Source organism: Rousettus aegyptiacus, unplaced genomic scaffold (assembly GCF_014176215.1).
Source record: "Rousettus aegyptiacus isolate mRouAeg1 unplaced genomic scaffold, mRouAeg1.p scaffold_m13_p_2, whole genome shotgun sequence".
NCBI lineage: Eukaryota > Metazoa > Chordata > Mammalia > Chiroptera > Pteropodidae > Rousettus > Rousettus aegyptiacus.
This window is the reverse complement of record NW_023416295.1, coordinates 147,340,331-147,362,465: the sequence shown is the minus strand read 5'-3', so window position 1 is coordinate 147,362,465 and position 22,135 is coordinate 147,340,331. Positions and strand designations below refer to the sequence as shown.

At 34.3% G+C, this 22,135-nt stretch overlaps 1 protein-coding gene across 2 annotated transcripts in view; it reads left to right on the top strand.

Moving 5' to 3' along the window:
* PDE3A (phosphodiesterase 3A) overlaps positions 1–22,135 on the top strand; it is a 262,706-nt gene extending 240,571 nt beyond the window's left edge. For both annotated transcript variants that reach the window (XM_016140458.2, XM_016140457.2), the window contains exons 11-16: positions 2,900–3,013; positions 3,159–3,358; positions 4,977–5,180; positions 5,851–6,006; positions 7,760–8,015; positions 15,589–22,135. In XM_016140458.2, the coding sequence (XP_015995944.2) occupies positions 2,900–3,013; positions 3,159–3,358; positions 4,977–5,180; positions 5,851–6,006; positions 7,760–8,015; positions 15,589–15,830 (1,172 nt within the window). In that variant the 3' untranslated portion in view covers positions 15,831–22,135. The remainder of the gene's footprint in view (positions 1–2,899; positions 3,014–3,158; positions 3,359–4,976; positions 5,181–5,850; positions 6,007–7,759; positions 8,016–15,588) is intronic.

Below are 22,135 nucleotides of genomic sequence, written 5' to 3'. Positions count from 1 at the left end.
ATACCTTAAAAAACTATTGAATTTGCTATGAGTGTTGGGATATTGAAACATTAGCAGCTAGCACAAAAATATACATCGTAAATGTGCCGTATAACCACACGGTGTAGTGATGAGGAGATAATAGCCTGTGTTAGTATCCTGGCCCCTTCACTCATCAGCTGTAGGATAGCTGGGGTCTTACTTAACCTCTACATGCCTCATTTCTTAGTCTGTAATATCAAGATCATAATATCTGGTTTGCAGAATAAGCATGAGGATAAAATGAGGTAATAATTCTAAGTGGATTATAATAGTGACTTACATATAGTAAGTACAATTTAAGTATGTGCTAAATAAATCACTAAATTTAAATTTCTTGCTTATTTTATAATGTACTCCTTTTATAGGGTAAATTCAACTTTTATTATGGGATCTGCAGAGTTAAATCACTAGCTATTGAAATTTTTCAACATAACATGAACCTGTCTGTGGATAGATGAACAGGAAGATGATGGTTTAAGTAATAAAATAGGAAAGAAGAGACATTTGGAATTAGCTGTGGAGAAGTTATTAGAAACATTTTAAAAATAAGATAAATATGAAGACCAGAGGAAAGGAGACAACCAGTGTTCCTGCTTCTGAACTTTGAATATTGTGAGAATAAGTTTGTCATTTATAATCATGAGAAATAGGAGCATAGAGTAGCTGTTAAATTATATTTTTGATAGGTGGCATTTCAGAACACATAAGTAGAATTCTCCTATATGCTACAAAATATATGGGACTGGAGAAAATGTCCATAAATCTAATCGGTGAAGTTGTAGAAATGTGGAGAAATTATGTGTTCCTTTTAGAAAATAAATGCATAGAAAGAAAATTACTCAAACATAATGTATTGGTTGGAACATGCCTTAGGAACATGTTGTTTAAATCATGTTTTAACTTCTAAGTTTTAAATTTCCTTTTATGTACTTTCGACTTGAGAACCACATATCTTTTTTGTAGTTGAAAAGAGCTGAAGTTAAATACAAATTATATGGAGACAGATAAACCACAGGATATTTCCAGAAAGGAATATTGCTTTCACCTAGTGATCCATTATTAACATATTGTTTTTCAAAAGGCCATGCACATACTACATTGGAATGAAAATGTGCAGCTGATAGTGTCTAATAGTATATGATAGTGTATGATAGGAGAGAATGAAGAATCAAATCTACAAATTAGATTTGTTGGAGAATATGGAACCAAAATGCAGGCAAAATAGGACAGTTGAGGAACTTAAGAGCACAGGGTCCCTTGGGAAAGTTTAGCCAATGGGGCCATGGAAGTTGGAAGAGAGATAAGAAAAAGGGGTAGTCTGAACAGATCTCAAGCCTTGCCTTCATAATAACATTTTTTCCAAGGCCTACCACGGTTGGATGCAGGTAATTGACATATGTGAGTGCCTCCAACACCAGAGATACCATATTTTCGTCTTTCTTCCTTGACCAGAGAACATGTGTTTCTGTCAAATTCCCATTAACATTCTTCTTGTTCTCTTCTCCTAATCTGTTCAGTGTTATTCAGAGATGTAATCTGTTACACAGTCATGCACCACATAACATTTCAACCAATGACTACATATATGATGGCGGTATACCATACAGCCTAGGGCATAGCAGGCCATACCACCTAGGTTTTTCGTGGCGTTCGCACACAATGAATTTGCCTAACAATGCATTTCTCAGGATACACCCGCATCATTAAGTGGCACATGATTGTATTGAGAAGGAAACTGTATCAGAGGTGGCCAGTAGAAATAAAAACATGTAAAGTACTCTCATTTAGAATAAAGCATACCAATCATTAAAGTATTATGAAGGGACAGATAAACAAGAGAAAAACTTAGAACTGCACCAGAAAAAGAAGGTGAGCCAGGAGCACACTGAGCTTTTGGTCACAGTGTAAGAAGCTAAACTGCACATACAGAATACACCTCCCTCCGATGATAGTGACATTATAACTAGGGGATTTGGTATCCCCATCATTTTTACTCTTCCAAATGGCCCAATTCCCTATGTTATTGTACAAATAGGTATTTATTTTTATTTTTAGGTATTTCTTAGAACTGTATTCTCAAATCAGAATTTCTAGATCAGAGAACATTATTGATTTCAGTTTTGAATTTTGCTCTGTAGATTTAATCTGCGTATGAAAATATGTTATTCACTTTTATTATAGTGTTTTAAGTTCAATAAAGAATACTACTATCTTCTAATCACAGATTATATTTGGGCACCATTTATTACAGATGAAATATTGAGGGGTATAGACCAGGGGTCCCTAACCCCTGGCCATGGGTGTATTCTAGAACTGGGCTGCACAGCAGGTGAGCGGCCAGGGAAGCTTCATCTGTGCTTGAAGCCGCTCTCCAGCGCTAGCATCACCGCCTTAGCTCCACCTCAGATCACGAGGCATCTCATAGGAGCACTGGTCCCTGGTACCTAAAAGGTTGGGGACCGCTGGTACGGACCATTGGTCTGACTTAGTTGATATGTCATGAGTCTTTCTTTTATTCTGGTCCTCTTCGTAGTCTTATACAGGAGCATGGAAATAAGTACATGAGGAAGCATTACAATTATTTCACATAATGAGTTTCCTATATGCCTGAAGTTTCTGGTAGACTCTAGATACAGGTTTTTTCACTTCAGACATCTGTGAGCATAAAGAATATTGTGGTTTTTTTTTTTTTCCCTCCCCTGTTGCTATGGATATTGTGGAGTAATGGAGAATAATTAAAGACTATTTGTCCTAGAATGGTTGGCTAGCTTTCACTGGGGTATTAAAATATTAGGACCTCATTGATTATCCAGTAGATGGCACTCTTAGTCCTTGAACCCCAAAGTTCACAAACTAATAACTGTTCTTTGCATTACAGATCATAACAGAATCCATGCCACTGATGTCTTACATGCTGTTTGGTATCTTACTACACAACCTATTCCTGGCCTCTCAACTGTGATTAATGATCACGGGTCAGCAAGTGACTCAGGTACATGCTAAGTACATACATCTGTGCTCCTTTATGAACTATGCGAACAAAAGTGTTTTGTTTTGTTTTTTAAAGTAGGTCGAGACAAACGATGTTAATTCGATACTTTTTTAAAAATTCTGTTATTTTCACCTTCTCTTTTCAGATTCTGACAGTGGATTTACACATGGACATATGGGATATGTATTCTCGAAAATGTATAATATGCCAGATGATAAATACGGATGTCTGTCTGGAAATATCCCTGCCTTAGAGTTAATGGCACTGTATGTGGCTGCAGCCATGCATGACTATGATCACCCAGGAAGGACTAACGCATTCCTGGTTGCAACGAGTGCTCCTCAGGTAAATCCTTCGATTTCACTTAGGAGAAATAATTCAATTGAGAGATTTCTCTGAAGAAAATTAATTTTGTAAATTAGACTTTGGTGAATCTGCACCAAACTGTATGTAGCCCTGGGATAAAATTCGTAGAGACCGCACTAACTTTGTAAAGGTAGCAAGGTTTATTCCAAGTTATTAATGGCAGGTATATGACTTTATTACCCATGGGAATCCCTTCTCAATGTTCTTCTAAGGAAGAAAAACTACTCGAATTCATGTTAATGAACTTCCTCAACAAAGAAGATCCAGCCTATACAAAATTCCTTTTCTGAAAGAATTAGAAAACCTAATCTTTCTTGGGCTTTTAAGAATATGTCTCTTTGTATATAAATCCCATTCCTTTGAAATGTAGTCATTATAACAATTATGATTCTTAAGCCATTTATATTGGTTGGTAGGAATTAAAAATCAATTTCATTTGAAGGAACATTTTTCCTAAACACAGTATTCTAAAAACAGTAACTTTAAAGAAGTACATCTTAGCATATATTTAAAAATTTAAGTCAAAAATTGATTGCTAAGGACCTAAGTATCTTCATCCATACACTTAAACAGTAGGATTCTTTTCAATTTAATCAGCTGGACCCATGTTATTAAAGATCTCAAGATCCTAATTTTCTTTCTAGAGGATCTAGAGACCAATCTGGTCCTCTGCTTTTTTTTTTTTCTTGTTTGCATTTTGTCTTTTATCTCATTCCATTTCTACATGCTCTCTTATATAAGAGTCTAGAATTTTTCTCTAATCTATATACACTAAAAATATTCTGATTTTTTTCTGACTACCTAATTTAACTTCTTTTAGTGTGTCCTTCATACACCAGAATTATTTTTTTCTAAAGATAATCATGCAAATCCTCTTGCTGGCTGTATATACTATTCCAATTTTTCTATACAGTCTGCATTTTTACTTACTTCAGTATTAATTTCCATGTTCTTAGTCTTTCCTTTGTATCCTTATGCCATTTTTTCCTCTATCACCCCAGTCTTCAAGCATTTTTTAGGCAACTTCCTCTTCTGCTCCTTCCCTCAGCATTATTAGAGAATGTCAAACAGGTAGATAATTACCATATTCCTTCACTTACTAGATAAAAGGTGATATTATTTCCTACGGCTGATTATAGGGTGAGAATGTATTAAATGATGGGTTTCTCAAGGATTCCATTCCTCTTTATTAGTTATGTATATTTAAGAGGAGGTCATTCTTTTTCTAGGCTCAAGAAGTACTGAGTTACCTCTTAAGAATGTTAATACATTTGCATATTTTTATGGTTAAATTCCTATGCCCTGCAAAAAAAATTTTTTTGATAAAATCTAACTATAAGCCCCTGGGTTGTAAATGTTTGAAATAAAGTTTCAAGGATATGAACTTTATATTACAAAAAAAAAATGAAATTTAACTTTAAAAAGTAATCAACAGTCAATGCGCAGCAGTAAGTGATTCTTAATAAACCACCAGTCACAAGATTATATTTCTGTGTTCCAAGAAAAAAGATAGTTCCAAAAGCATTGCATATTATTCTTTGTTTTTGTGACTCATTTTAACTTAAAAAATTGAACTCTAAACTCTTTTTTTGTGTAGGCGGTGCTTTATAATGATCGCTCAGTTTTGGAAAATCATCACGCAGCTGCTGCATGGAATCTTTTCATGTCTCGGCCAGAGTATAACTTCTTAGTTAACCTTGACCATGTGGAATTTAAACATTTCCGTTTCCTTGTCATCGAAGCAATTTTGGCCACTGACTTGAAGAAACACTTTGACTTCGTAGCCAGATTTAATGCCAAGGTAACTAGATTTGTACCAGTCTTCATTTTATGGCCACATTGAAAGATGTCATGGAACTAAAGTGTAGAACAAAACTCATAGCTATCACCACTTGTGTGTCAAATGTGAAAATGAAATGCAATCAAATGTTTAACCAGAAGCAGATAAATAGGTATTGGTACTAGTCTAAGAACTTGAGAAGTTGCAGTGTTATCTCTATAATATTATATTTTGTGATATAGAGAAATAATAAAATTCTAACTATCATTGTGTTTTTGTTAGATTTAATTTACTCTCATCTCTGTGGTACACTAACAAAAATTACCTGGCAATAGAAAAGTCAAAACCTCGAAGCAAAATTTCATACATCAAACATATATGCTCAAATGTTAATTCAAGAAAATTTTATCATTTGTAGCTATGTTATTTTAATAGAAATTGATAACATATGCTAATTTTAAATAGTACTTATTTTCAATTCCATAATTAATAAATTACTTTTTCGATGAACTATTTTACTATTAATATATGCAAGCCAGCAACATTATTTTAAGTAACTGAGAAATTCCTCATTACTTGGTATTCTGAACTTCACATGGTAGTAAGACACTAAATATTCTATCATTTATTCTCCTTTTCAACTTTTGATTTCATCGAGGCAAAACACATTTTAACTTTTTCCCTCAAACAGGCGAATGATGATGTTGGAATAGATTGGACCAATGAAAATGATCGTCTACTGGTTTGTCAAATGTGTATAAAGTTGGCTGATATCAATGGGCCAGCTAAATGTAAAGAGCTCCATCTTCAGTGGACAGAGGGTATTGTCAATGAATTTTATGAACAGGTAAGTGATTTAACTGTTTATCTTCATCCATACTTAGGCTGCTTATAAATTTGCCAAAGCTTCTAAGAGATGTGAAAATGTGATCAATTTATTTCATATTCACCCTAACATCAGAAAATTCCCTGGCCAATTTTAATCAGAGGAGAAAAAAATGACAGACAATTTGACTAAATTATAATTATAAGAATTCTGAGATAAGTAGTAGAGACATTAGGAATGTCTGAAATATTATTCTTTTACAAATTTATATAAGAGAAGCCAGTTTAAATTTATATGTATATGAATATATGCCAGATTAATTTACTTTTTAAATAGTGTTAATAACAGCAGTGCATGGAAAAGCTTTGAAAAATAGGCATTTTATCTGACACAATAATGCAAGGGTTAGCACACTACCAAAAAACTACCACCAAAATATAAACATGGGGATATCTTCCCCATATCACCCTACACTGACCAGATTATACTTGAAACTGTGTTTAATACTAAGAACCGTGCTCTCAAGAGGAATCTGGAGGCAGTGGGGCGTGGGTAAAGGAGAGATCAGTGGCATAGCAGAACAGGAAAGAAGTGAAGGCATTTACCCCAGCGGGAAATAGAGACGATGCAATAATAATCTGTAGATACTTAAAGGTGACATACAAATTTAAGATTAGGTTTATCATGAAATTTTTGTAACAATTAAAGAAGATAAATTATATGAAGTGCTTGATACAGGATTTGATTTATAAGAAATATTAAGTTTCTCTCTGCTTCCCTAAAAAGGGTATGAATACAACAATTTTATAGAAGTTAGGGGAACATAGATTTCAAGTCAATATCAGAAAGAAATTTGTATTACTACAGGCATCCAGAAATAGGATGGGGTGCATTAATAAGTAATAAATTGCCTGTCAATGGATGTATTTAAAAAGAGATTAGAAAGAACTTTTATGGATATTATACTCAAGTTTCATAGAATAAAAGGTTTGTGCTTATAGAAAACAGTGTACTGCCTTTCCTAGGAATGAGATTAACTCATGTCAATCCTGAAATATTGAAATACAGGAAAAATGTAAAGAAAAAGGAAAATTTACTTATAATAATTCCACTACATAGGTATAACCATTGTTGATATATTGGTTTATTTCTTCATTAATTTTGGTAAATAACTTCTAGTTAACAGATTTTTTTCAGAAAGATTTGCAACAATTCAAAATGAAAACACTTGTAAAATGATCCTATTAAACATATAGATAAATAAGAATACAGAAACCATATAATCACAGAAGATATAATTCAACCAAAAACTAGAATTAGGAAGCAACTTTAATTGAATGATACAACATTTTAAGATTTCTGGTAGCCACAGCCAAAAAGGAAAACATGATAGATTATGTATTTGCTTGGTAATTATTCCAAGCATTTGTTTTACGGTGCACTTATACTCTACTATAAAGTACACTGACTAATGTGATAAGAAATATTATCTACCAAGATAAGAAATATTATCTACTGAGAGGTTAAACCATTTCTTGTATTTCCCCTTGGTCAAAAGCCAAAACCTCAAGATCACAAAAGTGGTAAATGGTAACAAAGCATTGCTCTAGGAATCTTAGAAATTTGAATAGAATCTCTTAGCAGTAAAGAGGGAATTCACACACGAATATCCAGGTTCTTGCATATTCGCAAATTTTATATGCCAAGTGAATGTTGACTTTACATATATTTTAAATTTTCCTTGTCATTTACCTTTCTAAATTCCTGCTTCTAGGGTGATGAAGAGGCCAGCCTTGGATTACCAATAAGCCCCTTCATGGACCGTTCTGCTCCTCAGTTGGCCAATCTTCAGGAATCCTTTATTTCTCATATTGTGGGTCCTCTGTGCAACTCCTATGATTCAGCAGGGCTAATGCCAGGGAAATGGGTGGAAGACAGTGATGAGTCAGGAGATACTGATGATCCAGAAGAAGAAGAGGAAGAAGAAGCACCCAATGAAGAGGAAACCTGTGAAAATAATGGATCTCCAAGTAAGTTATAATCTAGTTCTGGGTTTGGATGAATTTGTGCATTTTTTAAATTATATACTTTGAGTCCAAATATCATCTGCTACATTCGATTATGGATAGACCCCTTATGCAATATCATAATAAGAGAAATTACAGACTATGAAATCTACAATAATGTTCATACAAAAAGATGTTCTTTGTCATGAAGTAAAAACAAACAAAAAAATTAAATAGTTGAAGCTTATTCTTCAGAGTATTTTAATGATTTAGAGATGTAAGGAATTTGTATCATATAGACCAACTCTAGGCTTTTGTCAGCTTGTTTAGGGGAAGACCATCTAAAGCAGTAAGAGGTAGAATCAGTTGTTTATTCAGGAACTATTTAATGAACACCTACTCTGTGCCAGGCATTCTTCCAGGTACTGAAGACAGAGCTATGACCAAATCAGACAAAAGAGTAAATAAATCCTTGCCTTTTTAGACTTATGTTTCAGTGGCATCAGCAGACACTAAGTAACACAAATCAGTAATTCTAGTCTGTTAAGTACTGATAAGTGCTAGAATCTTAAAAAAAAAAAAAAAAAGACAGATTTTGGAAATTAAAGCGATAAAGTAGCCACAGAAGGTCTAAATAGAAGAGTTTTTTTTTTTTTTTTTAATTTTAAAAAGATCTGAAAGATAGATATGCAAAGAGCATTCCAAGGAGAAGGAGAAGCAAGCCACGTAAAGGTCCTACGGTGGGCTTGGCTGGTGTTCAGAGAGCATCAGGAGAGCTGAGGAGGCTGAAGCAGAGGAAAGGGGGTGAGAGAGTGGCAGGAGAGAGTGGGGGGCCGGATGATGTAGGGTTTTAAGATAGGGCTCCGTAGGTCACAGTATGGGGTTTCGCTGTTACTCTGAATGGGATGAGAAGCCATCAGAAGTTTTGAACAGAAGAGTTTACGATTCAACTTACTTAAATTTTAACTGGATTGCTTCCCTTGCAGTATCGAGAATATTCTTGAGTTTGGGGTAGGACAAAGAGTATAAGCAAGGAGATAAATGAAGAGCCTGTTGAAATTATCCAAATGAGAGATGACTGTGGCTTTGTACAGAGGTAGTGGCAATAGTGACAATGAGAGGTGGTTATGTCTGGTTATTGATTTGGAGTGCATAATGTAGCCAATCTAATTCACTTAATTTAAATGAGGAGGCCTTAATAGCATAATTATGACAACCTATAACCCTTACAGTGACATTGTACAAATACAGTTTCTATGTTTATGAGAACATAGTACATAGTTTCTATCTACCTTCATAAACAACATACAAACTTAATGTTTTTCAAAGCCCTTACCAAAAATATTCCCAAGGAAGACATTCTCATCATTTGTTTCTATTTTTTAGCAGTCAGTAAAATGCATAACTTTGTTCAACTTGGCCGTCTAATAAAGGAGTATTCTAACATAGGCCTTCACCCATTTTTCCCTGATATTTGAACGTGGTTGTAAGCTCACATAAGCAGAGATAAGAGGTCATGATTAACTATAGACTGATGAGACAGCGTTTTTGCAAATTTGGCTTTAGGTCAAATTTTTGCTTAAGTTCTATCCTTTGTATTAACTGTTATTCAGAATGGAGAGGGGAACAAAAGTTGTTTTCCTTTGATATTCTATTAGTGAAGGAAGTATTTCTCTGATTCTTATTTCTCTGATGCTTATAAAAATATTTCTAATAGAAATTTTGGGCTAATCTTGGGATTCGGAGGTAGGTACCAAGATTTGGGGATGTATGGGTTATTTTTTCATTTGTTCATCCAATAAGCCTATATTTTATTTTTTAAATTTATTTTCGTCCAGAGAGCCAGGTAATTTGCCGTCTGATTAAGGGCAGGACAGTTTTTCTAGTGATTGATATAGACGTATAGGCTTTGCCTCTGGAAAAAACTTTATTCCCATGAGTCCTAACTGATTGCTATTTGAACTCAAACACATTGCAAAATCACACACATAATCCAGGCATCAAGCACTGAAGAACCTAGGCCAGAAGATTTAACGAGCTCAAATCACTGCTGTTGACTTTAACTCCAAACGTGACAACCAAAGATTCAATTCCTTCTGTTCTGTAAGGTCAGGTTGCCATACTGACTTCCAGATTCTGATGTGTCAGTCTCCCGATCTTCCCATTTTTATCAAGCTCACTAAAGCAATAATGAGAACTCTATGGATTCTGTTTACTAAATTAGACTTCTAAAGGTCAACTGGCCACCTTATATTAAAATTTAACATATCCATCAACAAAGACTTGATACTTTGTAGCTTTTGAAAAATTATTTTTGAAGTATTTCTTTGTGGCCAAGAAAATGATAAATGTTGGAAAATATTAGTTTTCAGTAAAAATTGGCCACTTAGGATAATAGGATTTTAGAAATGGGAAGGGAATTGGTGATCATCCAGTTCAGCTATCTCCTTTTACAAAAGACTAAACTGAGGCTCAGAAGCCTAAGTAACATCCCGAGGTATGGATGGTTTCTGAAGAACCAGAAAGGAAACCCAGGTCTCCTCATTTTTAACTACATTGCTATTTCACTTTTGTAATTTTAATTTCAAAATTCCCATTAACTGCGATGGTTAACATGATTTAGCCTGAAACTTAGATTTCTGGAAAATTTAAGTTAAATATGCACTGATAATCTCAGCAATTTTCAAAACTTGGAGATCTCCCAGGAAACATAGAATAAAATGTTTCAATATGGTATCCTAGGGAAAGAAGGCTTTTTCCCTACCTCATAATTAAATCTGAAAGATTCCTACAGTGAATTAAGAGGTTTCTAATGAAGTACTAAGCTGCATTTAGAAGTTGAGCAATGAAAGGCTCTTTGTTCTCATTTCAAAAGGTTCCAGTACTGAACAATTTGGCTCCCAATACAGGCATGTTTTAGACCACCTGCAGACTCTAATCTACGCAAATTTATTTGGTACAAACTTTCTTCTACGTCATCTCATTCTGTTTAATTCCAGAGAGGTTTATTGCTAGTGTTAAATGGCATTAATAAGAGAACAGCTGTTCTCATGGGAGCTGCCCTGAAAGGAAAAAGGAGAAAAATTGAGTTTTTGTTAGCTTCTTCCCTAAGAATGCACTGCCACAAATGCGTCTAACCTTCAGATGAAATAATCACCTTGAACAAGTAGAGTGTTTCCTATGACCTTGATTCAAGTCTGTCCTTCAGCCAATAGTCATCTTTAACTCTCTTGATTCAAAAGGTGAAGTTAAAAAGTGTATTAACCTTTTAAAATTTCTCAACAGAAACTAATTTGTGCTTAACTACATCAAAAACAAAGTAGAAATAAACAAGTAAATGGCTTTGGTAGAAGAGTACTTTAGAGGTTTGCTTTTAAAAATCTAATGTGTTAATATATTTTATGTTGATAGAAAAATTCAAATTTCTTTAAATTTAAATACACACACACACACACACACACACACACACACACACACACACATACATATGTATATATGTAGCCCTTGTTAAGAAGTTTTCAAATGAAGAAATTGACATCAAGCTCCAGAGCCTCATGCCCTGTGCCTATAGTCATGCCTTCCACTCCGCCTGCTAGCAACCCCTTCTTACACAAGGTATTTAATTCTCATGATTTACATCTCGGCTCATGTGTCATGGCCTTTGAAAAAATCTTACCTCTTCCCACACAGGTTGAATCTTTTGTGTTGCCATGATTTGATATGTCAGAAAGAAATTGTACCACACACTTGCTAAAAATGGCAGGGAAGACTTATTCAAGAGTACTGCAATAGGGGAGAAAAATAAATATACCTCTATCAAAACAAAGGCAGGAGAGTTTTTAAGCACTGGGATGAACTACTGGAAAAAGTACTGGAGGAACTTAGAGGGGAATTGGTCAATGTGATCAGGCCATTTGTGTTTGCTAATGGTGCTTATTTAAGTTAGGCTCCCAGGTCCTTGAGTTATAAAACTGACCAGCTGCTGGGACAAGATGTATACATTTTACAAAGGGACAGAGAAAGAATTTGCAATTTCAAGTTTTATAAAGTAAATGCTCTACAGAAAGGGAGGTCAAAAGTTTAGTCAGGCTTAGGGGAACATTAAGGGCATCTTGGTCATATGAGTATGTCATAAAAAACAGCATGTGTATTTCATTTTTTGCCTTCTTGGCTCTCTCTCCTATAGATTGTAAGCTCCTTTAAAACATGCTCCGAGACAAATTGGTCTTTGTTTCCATAGCATCCAAAAAAATGGCCAATCATTTTGTGGATGATCAATATAAGTTTGATTGATGGGTTTATTTTGTGAATAAATAATGAATACAGTAAATTTTTTTTAATTCTTGCTTATAACTACTTATTAAATGCCATTCCCCCTGGCATTTAATCGATTTAATAATTTTGTTATGTGTCTGTATGGCTTAAAAGTAATCCATGATAATTTAATTTCATGTTCTTTTTCTGAACTGTGTTTTAAAAATTGATCTTGTCCTATAAAGTGTAAGAAATTTCTGTGGCATATTATAATAAAACCATTGAAGCAATCACTAGCACTTCCACAAAAATTTTGATGACCTCCAAGAGATCTAGTTCCTTTTTCACATGTCATAGTAATTGGCACTTTTTTTGTTTACTTGTTGTTGTTACTGTCTTCTTCTTCTTTCTTCTTCTTCTTTCTTTCAGGTTATACATTGTAAATGATTACTGCTTCATTAAGTAAACTCAACTATTCCTACTGATCATCTCATAACTTGTACTGTTACTCCTTATGTTGTCTCGATTAGATCAGAATTTCCTGTGGACCACTTTTCCATATCATCATTTTTATCACTTATAAACATTTCACTATTTACTTGGGACTATGGAATAGAAACTAGAAAGAACATAATTTATTTGAGTAAACCCTTACTGAATGCTTACTAAAGTCTGGGACTTTGTGGATATAGACACAAAAGGGAGGGGAGAAAAGCTTCTTCCAAAGGGAAGTTTACAGTTTAATGGGAGGATCTTTGCCTAATTTCTAAATTCTTTGCCTAAGTCTAAAACAATCACTCAGATGAAGGTACTGAGAGTTACATTATATTCTGTTTGCTTAAAAAAGAACAAACCTCTCTTCTAAAATCAAGACCAACTGCCTGCTTTACCTCTTCACTTAAAAGCTTCCTAGACACATCATGTTCAACATACCCCTCAAATCTGCTTTTCACCTAATATTCCCTTTCTCAGTTCATAGTACCACCATCTACTTGACTCATCAGTCCAGATCGTGCAAAGTTGTCTTTGATTCCTACCTCTTCTTCATTTCCTACATTTAAACAATTGCCAAAATCTTGTTGATCAAACCTAACAAATATAGCTCACATTTATCTATGTGTCTTCATCTTAGTCCAAGCCACCACCATCATGCAGAATCCTTCCTGGTGAGTCCTTTCCCTCTCTGTGCGCTACCTTTCAAAGATTTTGTAAGACTCAATATAATTGTAGCTACTTGTTTATTCTCTATCTTCCCACTATAGTAAAAACTCTGTGATGACAACCATTATATCTTTCTGGTCTATCAGAGAATCACCAGATGCTGGCACACTTGGTATATACTATGTACTTAATAAATAGACAAGAAATTAGGAGCCTGAAAACTGTATTATGATATCAGTACAAATTCTTTAAAATGTTTTATGTTTCTTCTGTTGAAGTTGATTTTTTAATTTTTTTATGTATTTTATTTTTTTTAAGTTTATTGGGGTAACATTGGTTAATATGATTATATAATTTTGTGGTGTACATTATAATTTCCCATCTATATATTCTGTTGTGTGATTACCACCCAGAGTCCAGTTTCCTTCAGCTACCATATATTTGATCCCCTCTACCCACTTCACTCTCCCCCAACACCCCTATATTTGACCTCCTTTACCCTGTCTACCTCTTTCCTCTTCCCCCACCCCCTACCCTCTGATAACCACTAGTCCATTGTCCATGTCCCTGAGTCTCTGTTTGTCCTGTTCATTTGTAGCTTTTAGGTTTATATCCAACATATAAGTGATGTCATGTGATTATCAACTTTTTCAGTCTGCCTTCTTTCGCTTAGCATGATTATTTCAAAGGTCCATCCAGGTTGTTGCAAATGGCAGTATTTCATCTTGAAGCTGATTTTATTACACTTTCTCAATCAAGAGATGCATTTCTATGAAAATTGTCTTTAGTTCTTCTGTGTTGAAAACATTGAATTGTTTGATCACAAGAAAAGGTAATCTATTAACTGCATTTTTGATGAGGCTTGTCCTGTAAAAGATCTGCACCTGTCCTTACAAGGCTTCCTGAAAGAGGCTATCATCTAGTAAAGGAGCCAGAATATATGTGAATAAGATGAGTGCCTTAAAGAATGTGCATTATTTAGGACACTATTTTTTATAAGTGACAAAACTCCAATCGAATGAATATATACAAAAGGGAAAATTATTGCTTCATATAAAAATGATGTTGCCTAGTATCATAGCTTCTTACTCCTGTTCTTGTCTCTGACTCATCAGCCTGATAGCTTGGTCTTTCAACCTCGCTTTCTTCATAAAGCTGGCACTGTCGTCAGCTCTATGTTTACTTCATTCCAGATACATTTATTCTGTGCCACTGGGGAAAATACCAGGAAAGTACTCTGGATTGGCTTGACTTGGGTTACATATGTACTCACCAGTCACTGTGACACAATTGTATTGTCAGGAGGTGGGTAGGGGAGTAGAATTCAAAAGCCTTTTCCAGGACTACATAACTGAAAGAAGGAATAAGAGTCTCCCTTAAATGACTTTGGATTTGTAATTATCAGAAAAAGAAATAATGATAATGAGTAACGGGGGAGGAAATGAGAAACAGTATCTACTTGAGAAGCATATATAGAGTGACAAGAGAGTTTAGAAGAGAGATTATTTCTTAGAAGAGGAATTCAGTGACATCTGACTAGATCTCAAAATAATAAGTGGACATTGAATTTTTAGGGACTGAGGAGCATTTCAGAAAGAGAGGTAGTACCAGCTTGGAAGTAGAAGAGTTCAGTGTATGTGCAGAAAAGAAAGCAGTGAAGTATAGATAGGTACTGGGCTGCAGATGGAGGAAGACAGCGAAAGCGTGCATGTGCCAGCTTGTGGGAGAACAAGCATTCTTTGAGAGGAACTTGAAATTAATATTTTAGTCCGCATGAAGCAGAACAGTAACATTAAAGCCATCTTTAAAGAAATAAATCTTGTAGATTCTTGAACTCATTGACAAAGGAAAGGAGGATATAACAAGAAGTTATTCCAATAATTTAGGTGAAAACTTTTGAGAGTCTGAAAGAGTGGGAGTAATATCAAGACATAAACAGAACCTTGTATTGAACATTACCAGATGTTACATAGTGTTCACAGTTATGTCTCAATGACATATTAATGGTCATTGCCATCTTGCTCTTATTTCTTCACTCTTGAAAATGACATTATTACAGTGTACAAATCAAATGATAGATATATGTACTCATTTGGTACTTAACTCATATTAATAATGTGAAAAGAAATAACTGTCATGTATTCAGCATATAAATAAGTAGTCTAATTCATTATCTTCCCAGGAAAGAAAACTTTCAAAAGGAGGAAAATCTACTGCCAAATAACTCAGCACCTCCTGCAGAACCACAAGATGTGGAAGAAAGTCATAGAAGAGGAACAACGATTGGCAGGCACTGAAAATCAGCCCCTGGACCAGTCTCCTCAGCAGCATTCCTCAGAACAGATCCAGGCCATCAGGGAAGAAGAAGAAGAAAAAGGGAAGCCAAGAGGAGAGGCAATCCCAACCCCAAAGCCAAACCAGTGACAATGAATAGAACGAGCTGTGTTCCAAACCAAGTGACTTGTCACAGACTCTTTTCAAGCCAGCACAACACTTAGACACAACACTGTAGAAATACAAGAAGATGGGCAAATGGCTATTGCATTTTGGGATTCTTCACATTCTGTGTGTTTATTTTTACAGTGAGGTACATGGTTAAAAACTCTTGCTCAGAGAAGCTTTCACATTGCAACACCAGCTTCTAAAGATTTTTTTTAAGGAAGAAATATATTTGTGTGTGTATATATAAGCTCTCACGTAGACACATGTAAAACATATTCACACACATGAACACACATAAACACTTACACACTGAAAGCCAGGATTACTGGCTCCACGATTTAGTAACATTCATATTAAGATATATAGTGGTCACTGTGATATTATAAATCATAAAGGAAAAATAAAGGAAAATGAAGGAAATGGTGCCGCTTAGCAAGGGAACAGTGCAGCAAATGTAGGTTACAATTAAGAAGCTTTTGCTCTTAATACTGAGGGATGAAAGTTCCAGAGAATTATTTGAATTCTTATCTCTCCTGCCAACATCTTGTGTGTGCGTGTATGTCTGTGTCTATGTCTGTGTCTGTGTGTGTGTATTAAGAGGGAGAGAGAAAGAGGATTGAAAGGGTTCTTGTGTGTATATATTTTTCTGTGTATGTAAAGAGAGATTTTTGTGGTTAGTAGTTCATAGAATTCCGGCAGCAGATGACTCAGCAATTACGAACAAACAGAAGGAAGTTCACTCTGCAGTGTTTTAGGCAGCCATTCCAAAAGCCTTCCTCCATTTAGCTTCAATAAAGATCTCTGTGCAGAAGGAGGGTATTCATCGGCTGGGTGAGAGGGCCACGTGATTGGTACTACTGCTACACACCACTAGGGGGCTCTCTATCACCAGCCTTAAACCTGGAAGACTGAGGCATTTTTCAATCTACTTGCCTAATGAATGTATAGCTGTTTGTCTCTGAATATGTCTGTCACTCAACCTAAGATCAAATCACCATTTAAGGGGATGGCATTCTTTAAACACCTAAGAAGGAGATGGAGTCAGATCTTTAATCAGATTAGAACTCTAAAAGTTTTCCAGAGAAAACCTGGGAAATTACTCTTAACAGTAATCTCCCATGTCTTAATTTGCTGCAAAATGTGTGTGATAGAAAAAGGCAAACCGAGACTCCCTTTGGGATATATATAGTGAGAGATGAAGGGGAAAATTTCAACCTAGGTTTTGGTGTTTGTTGACATAGTGAAAGCTCGATTCTTGGCAACTGTTGAAGATTGACTTTTGGGTGGCAAAGGTCCCACTGACCAACCCTGTTGTGGTATTCCACATGCTGTGTGATGGGGTGGCTTTTATCTGCAATTTGGCCCGTTGTCATGCTTCTTTTGGCAGGAACGATTATAAAAGGATTTGGGGGGACTGGGCCTATTATTGAAAGTCGTTTTCTTTCTTTCTTTTTTTTTTTTTTTTTTGGTTTGTTTGTTTATTTACACTTGTTTATGCTGTGAGCCAAACCTCTATTTAAAAAGTTGATACTCACTTTCAATATTTTATTTCATATTATTATATTTGTCATGAATAGTTATCTTGATGTAAATATAAAGATTTTTTTTGTTTCTGTAGATATAAACTTTTTTAAAGGGAAAATGAAACATTTTTATAAAGTTATATTTTAATCACCATTTTTATACATTGAAGCTATCTCCAAGCCCAGTAAATGAGCGATGATTCATGGAGGTCTACGGACAGCCACACATCTACCTATTTCTAGTACAAGTGATAATCTGATACAGGTATCTTGTGCCAATTAAATGAGGATGCTGCAAAGAATGTTTTTTTTCACTAGTAACTTTGGATTACTTTTGGGTCCATGATTCCCAGGTGAAAGACTTTCCTGACCAACACGAAATGCTCATCATTGGTGTTCCAACACTTTTTGGTTATAACTCTTCCTTCAGTGCTATATACAGACTTGCTCATCATCTAAACAATCTTAGCTTCTAAGCAAACCTTGATTGCGATTTCTACTTTTTTATTTCCTCTGAAGTCATAGAAGAGTGTTTACATTAAAAATGCCTTTGTTTCTCATTAGTGATTATTTTTCCATTCCAAAGCAATGATTTTACAGTAATCGATGGCATTTTTAAGTTAAAGCAAAGATAATACAATCAGAAATAAACATGGTTTGAAGGCAAATTTCCCAATAAGTAGGAAAATATGGAAAGGGTCAAATGGATGCAGACTCTACCTAAATAATAAGAAAAATTGCATTTTTTTAAATACCAGATCTTCATCATTTAGGATTTACTATTGGTTTCCATTTTCGTAGTATTACTAACTGTGTGCCTCTCTGTTTGCAAAACTTACAGATACATTTTTCCCAGTGAACTTAACTGTTCTCCTTCCCTTGCAAATAAGAGAAGAAAAAAATAGACTTTATACTCACATACCTCTTATATCTAATTTCTTAACAAAGCTAATCTTTTCCTCTTCTCCAGATGCCATATATCTGTAAAATAAATATAAATTGAGGAAAAATCTAGGTGTGGAGTAAATAGAGTGTGGGAAGAAGAGTTGTGAGTTCGTAACTGGATGTTGGCAGCTCTATCCAAGCTTCCTGGCCCCAAGTAGTGGCCAGCCTGACTGCCAGAACAGAAGTCTTAGCAAACTGCCTGGTTTTGTTTGTTTCATTTTAAAGTGCATGAAATAATGATGGCCAAAGCAGTTAGAACCTCTTCATTCCAGAATTGTGTCCATCAGTCTAGGAAGATTGATCATTTTTTCTTTAAAAATAAAATTTCAGTATATTAAAGATAGATGTCAGTTGAAATCAAGAAATGGAGATTTGTCAAGTATGTGACTTTCATACACACACAGCACATCCCAGAGGATGCCTAGGAATGTAAAAAGATATTTTCTGCTAGTGAAGGTCTCCTTCTCCTTAGTGACAGCAATATTACTATTCCACATCTAATTCCAGAGCTTAATTCCTATTTATAGGTGCCATTAGATAAACTCAGGTCTTTCAAATGAAGGAATTTCTAGCTAGTTTAGGGAAAAGGATAATGGTATAATAAACCATAAAAACAATTGTAGGAAAAGCTGGAGATGGTGAGTTTGATGATACTAGTTGTTTCCTGTTAAGGAAAAGACCAGGTATACCCTGAGTGTAATCGATGTCATTTCCAGCATGCTGATACAATGCCTTTCCACTTACCTAAGCCAACTTTCAGAATATTGTTTCTTTGGTGAAAACACTACTTTAGAGGTTTTTTTTATACAAGTATAAAAATTTGTTTTTGTCATTTATATAAGACCTGGTTTTACTCTCAATAGAAGATGAAGACAGTAGCTTGCTTGTACAGGGATATATCTATATTGGTCTTCATCTGGCAAGGAATTTCTTCATGTTTAAGAAAATATCCACTTTCTAAAAGCAGAGTACCAAATTCTGTCTGTTCCATTTTGATGGAATTCCAGAACAAATCCTAACCATTGCAATCCCAGTAAAACTAAAGGAAAGGGATTGTGTGTCATGTAGACTGTTCGTATTACATGTATGTATTACGTTTTCCTCATGTTCCCTGCCTCTCTTGATTTGCGTTTCCCGATGTCCCCATCACGTTCCCAGAGAACTTTCTTTGAAGGTAAAAGCTGTGCAAAAGGCATGAGACTCAGGCCTATACTTTGTTTAAATGATGGAAAAAGTATAAATTATTTTCTAAGTAATAAAGATATGAAAATTATCATTGTAAATAAAGACTAAAGTTTGAAATGACTGCTTTACAACAGTGAACTATTTGTGTGATGAACAACTCCTGGCTGATGGGAGTAATCAAAAAAATTATTTCTATTCCATTTTGGAAGGTCTTTTTGGTGCTTCTATGTCAGTATGAGGATCTCCACTGTCCTTGTCATTTTTAATATTTCTAAAATAATAATCAAAACTACAATGAGGGTCTTAATCGATTTTTTCCTTCTAACCCCGATTCCTACTTAATGTCTTTTCTAGCTTATATGCCATTTTGGAAGTAAACTGTTTTAAACTGGCAGTAAAACAATTCTGCAAACTTTTATAGTATAGAGTAAATCAAAATTCTCCTTACATTAGAGATTATCAGTAATGTACGTGGGGAAAAAAATTAATAAAATTTCAAGTAGTAATAGCTCCAGATAATTTAGAGCTAAAGTATCTATATACTTTGAAACCAAACTGAGCTTCTTTCATTCACTTACTCTCCAAACAGGCAGGAATATGCTTTATGACCATTATTCTAAATCATTCATTTTTTTCATGACTCCTCCATGAAGTAAAACTATGAACTTTTTTATGTCAGTGCATTTTTTCCTAATCTAGTCAACAAAATGCAACATTAAATTAGGAGGAAGATTAGCCATTTTAGGCAAAGAGCACATTCCAATATTTAATTATTAATAGAATTTCTAATCAGAGGGAAATATACCAGTTTTAGGTCCTATATTCGTATCAGTATGCTCCTCTAGAAAATATTCAAATTCTTAATGGAAACTTGATTGGGGCCAATTAATTAAACTGTAAGTACTAAGTAAATTAAACTACAAACTATGCATCCAATAAATAGCTTAAATTGAGGTTTCTATAAGCATTCGTATGTTTCACACTAATGAACCATGTCAAAGAACACGAATATTTTTCAGTCTATATTATGCCCATGGATGTTGGGCAACTTGCCTAACACATTTCATTTGTGAAAATCATGCTGCTTTTATCTTACCTAAGGGTGCTTTTACCTTACCCGAACTGATGTTTCTGTTCAGACTATCAAGTCATCTTAACAGCGGGTTAACAATGGTGACAAAAATAATGGAGTATTTCATTGCTAAATATGTTTGAAAATATACAACTGAAGATTTAGTCTTCATTTCGTTGTTGGAATTCAATCTGCTGATCCCAAAATACTAATCCAGTATAAATTACTTTGGTGCAGGTAAGAATATAAACTATATGAAATGATATGTAGATGGAAAACAAAATTGACTTTTGACATATGCTTAATGCTCTTAAAAGAATCCAAATTCTCCATAGTATGCTTACAAGTTTGATTACCTTGACAGATGTTGGTATCCGTGGATTTCTGCTTCTCTGAGGAGTTGTGAAATACAGAAGAAAAGGCAAGCCTTCTCCTTATTGATAAGAAATACTGAATCAGATTTCCATATTGCTTCATATCAAGACATTTTTTAATCATACAAATAATCAAAAATTGCTGAAAGATAGTAATATTTAATCCCCATATATAAGTAGTATTGCAAATACTTAAATATGATTTATTTTTTTGATCAAAGCTGTTAAACTTTTTAAATCCAATTATAACAAAACCCACAACATGACATTCCATGGTATAAAGATGCTAAATATTTTGATAGAAAACTAGTATTATGTAACAAAACTGGAAAGAAGACTATTTACTTCTTTTTCTAATTAATATCTTTCATGTCTCAGGGAGGAAAATGTTCTATGAAGGGTCCAATAAATACATGAGATAAATAAAAATAAATTTAGTCCAATAATTTAATTAGAATAATTGTACAAATTATAGTCTGAGTTCTTCTAAATTATTCCAAGGAAAAGGCATGTGCTATCAGCTTGTCGTGTTTTAGGTTGTTTTTAAAAAAATTTAGTTATATTTAACTAAATTCTAACAATTAAAAACCTAAATACTTATTTTCCTTACTAAGAAAATTAAATCTTATTAATCTTGACTTTCACAGATGAAGTACTCGCTAGTCAATAACCCACACCCATACATCCATCTGCCAAGAGTGATTAAATGTTAGGTTGGAATTTGAAATTTATAAATAGAAAAGTAATAAAAAATATTTTTAAAGACAATGCTTTAACTAAATTTTGTGTAGAAATATCTATTTGAAATGAAACAGAAACTACAGCAGGGAATTCTTCCTATTCTCTAAAAAAAAAAAAAAATTCAAACACATAGGAGAAAAATATGGCTTCTCTTCAATTTTACTTCTCCAACTCAAAGTTAGTAAAAAAAAATAATCAGAAATTCTCATCTGCTGTGATAAGGAGATTGCCTTTCACCTCAAGTTCTAACTTAGCACACCTAGTTTCATTGCGCAGCCCACTGTACTAAAAAGCAAAAAAATAAAAGAGCTGTGGATTGGGAGTGAACACTACATAAAAGTTCTAGGCTCATCCCAGGACACATCTCCATTTTATGACAAACCAATTTAGTTTTCGGTTACTCTGAAGTAAAGAGACATAATGGATTCATATTTCAACCCTGATTTT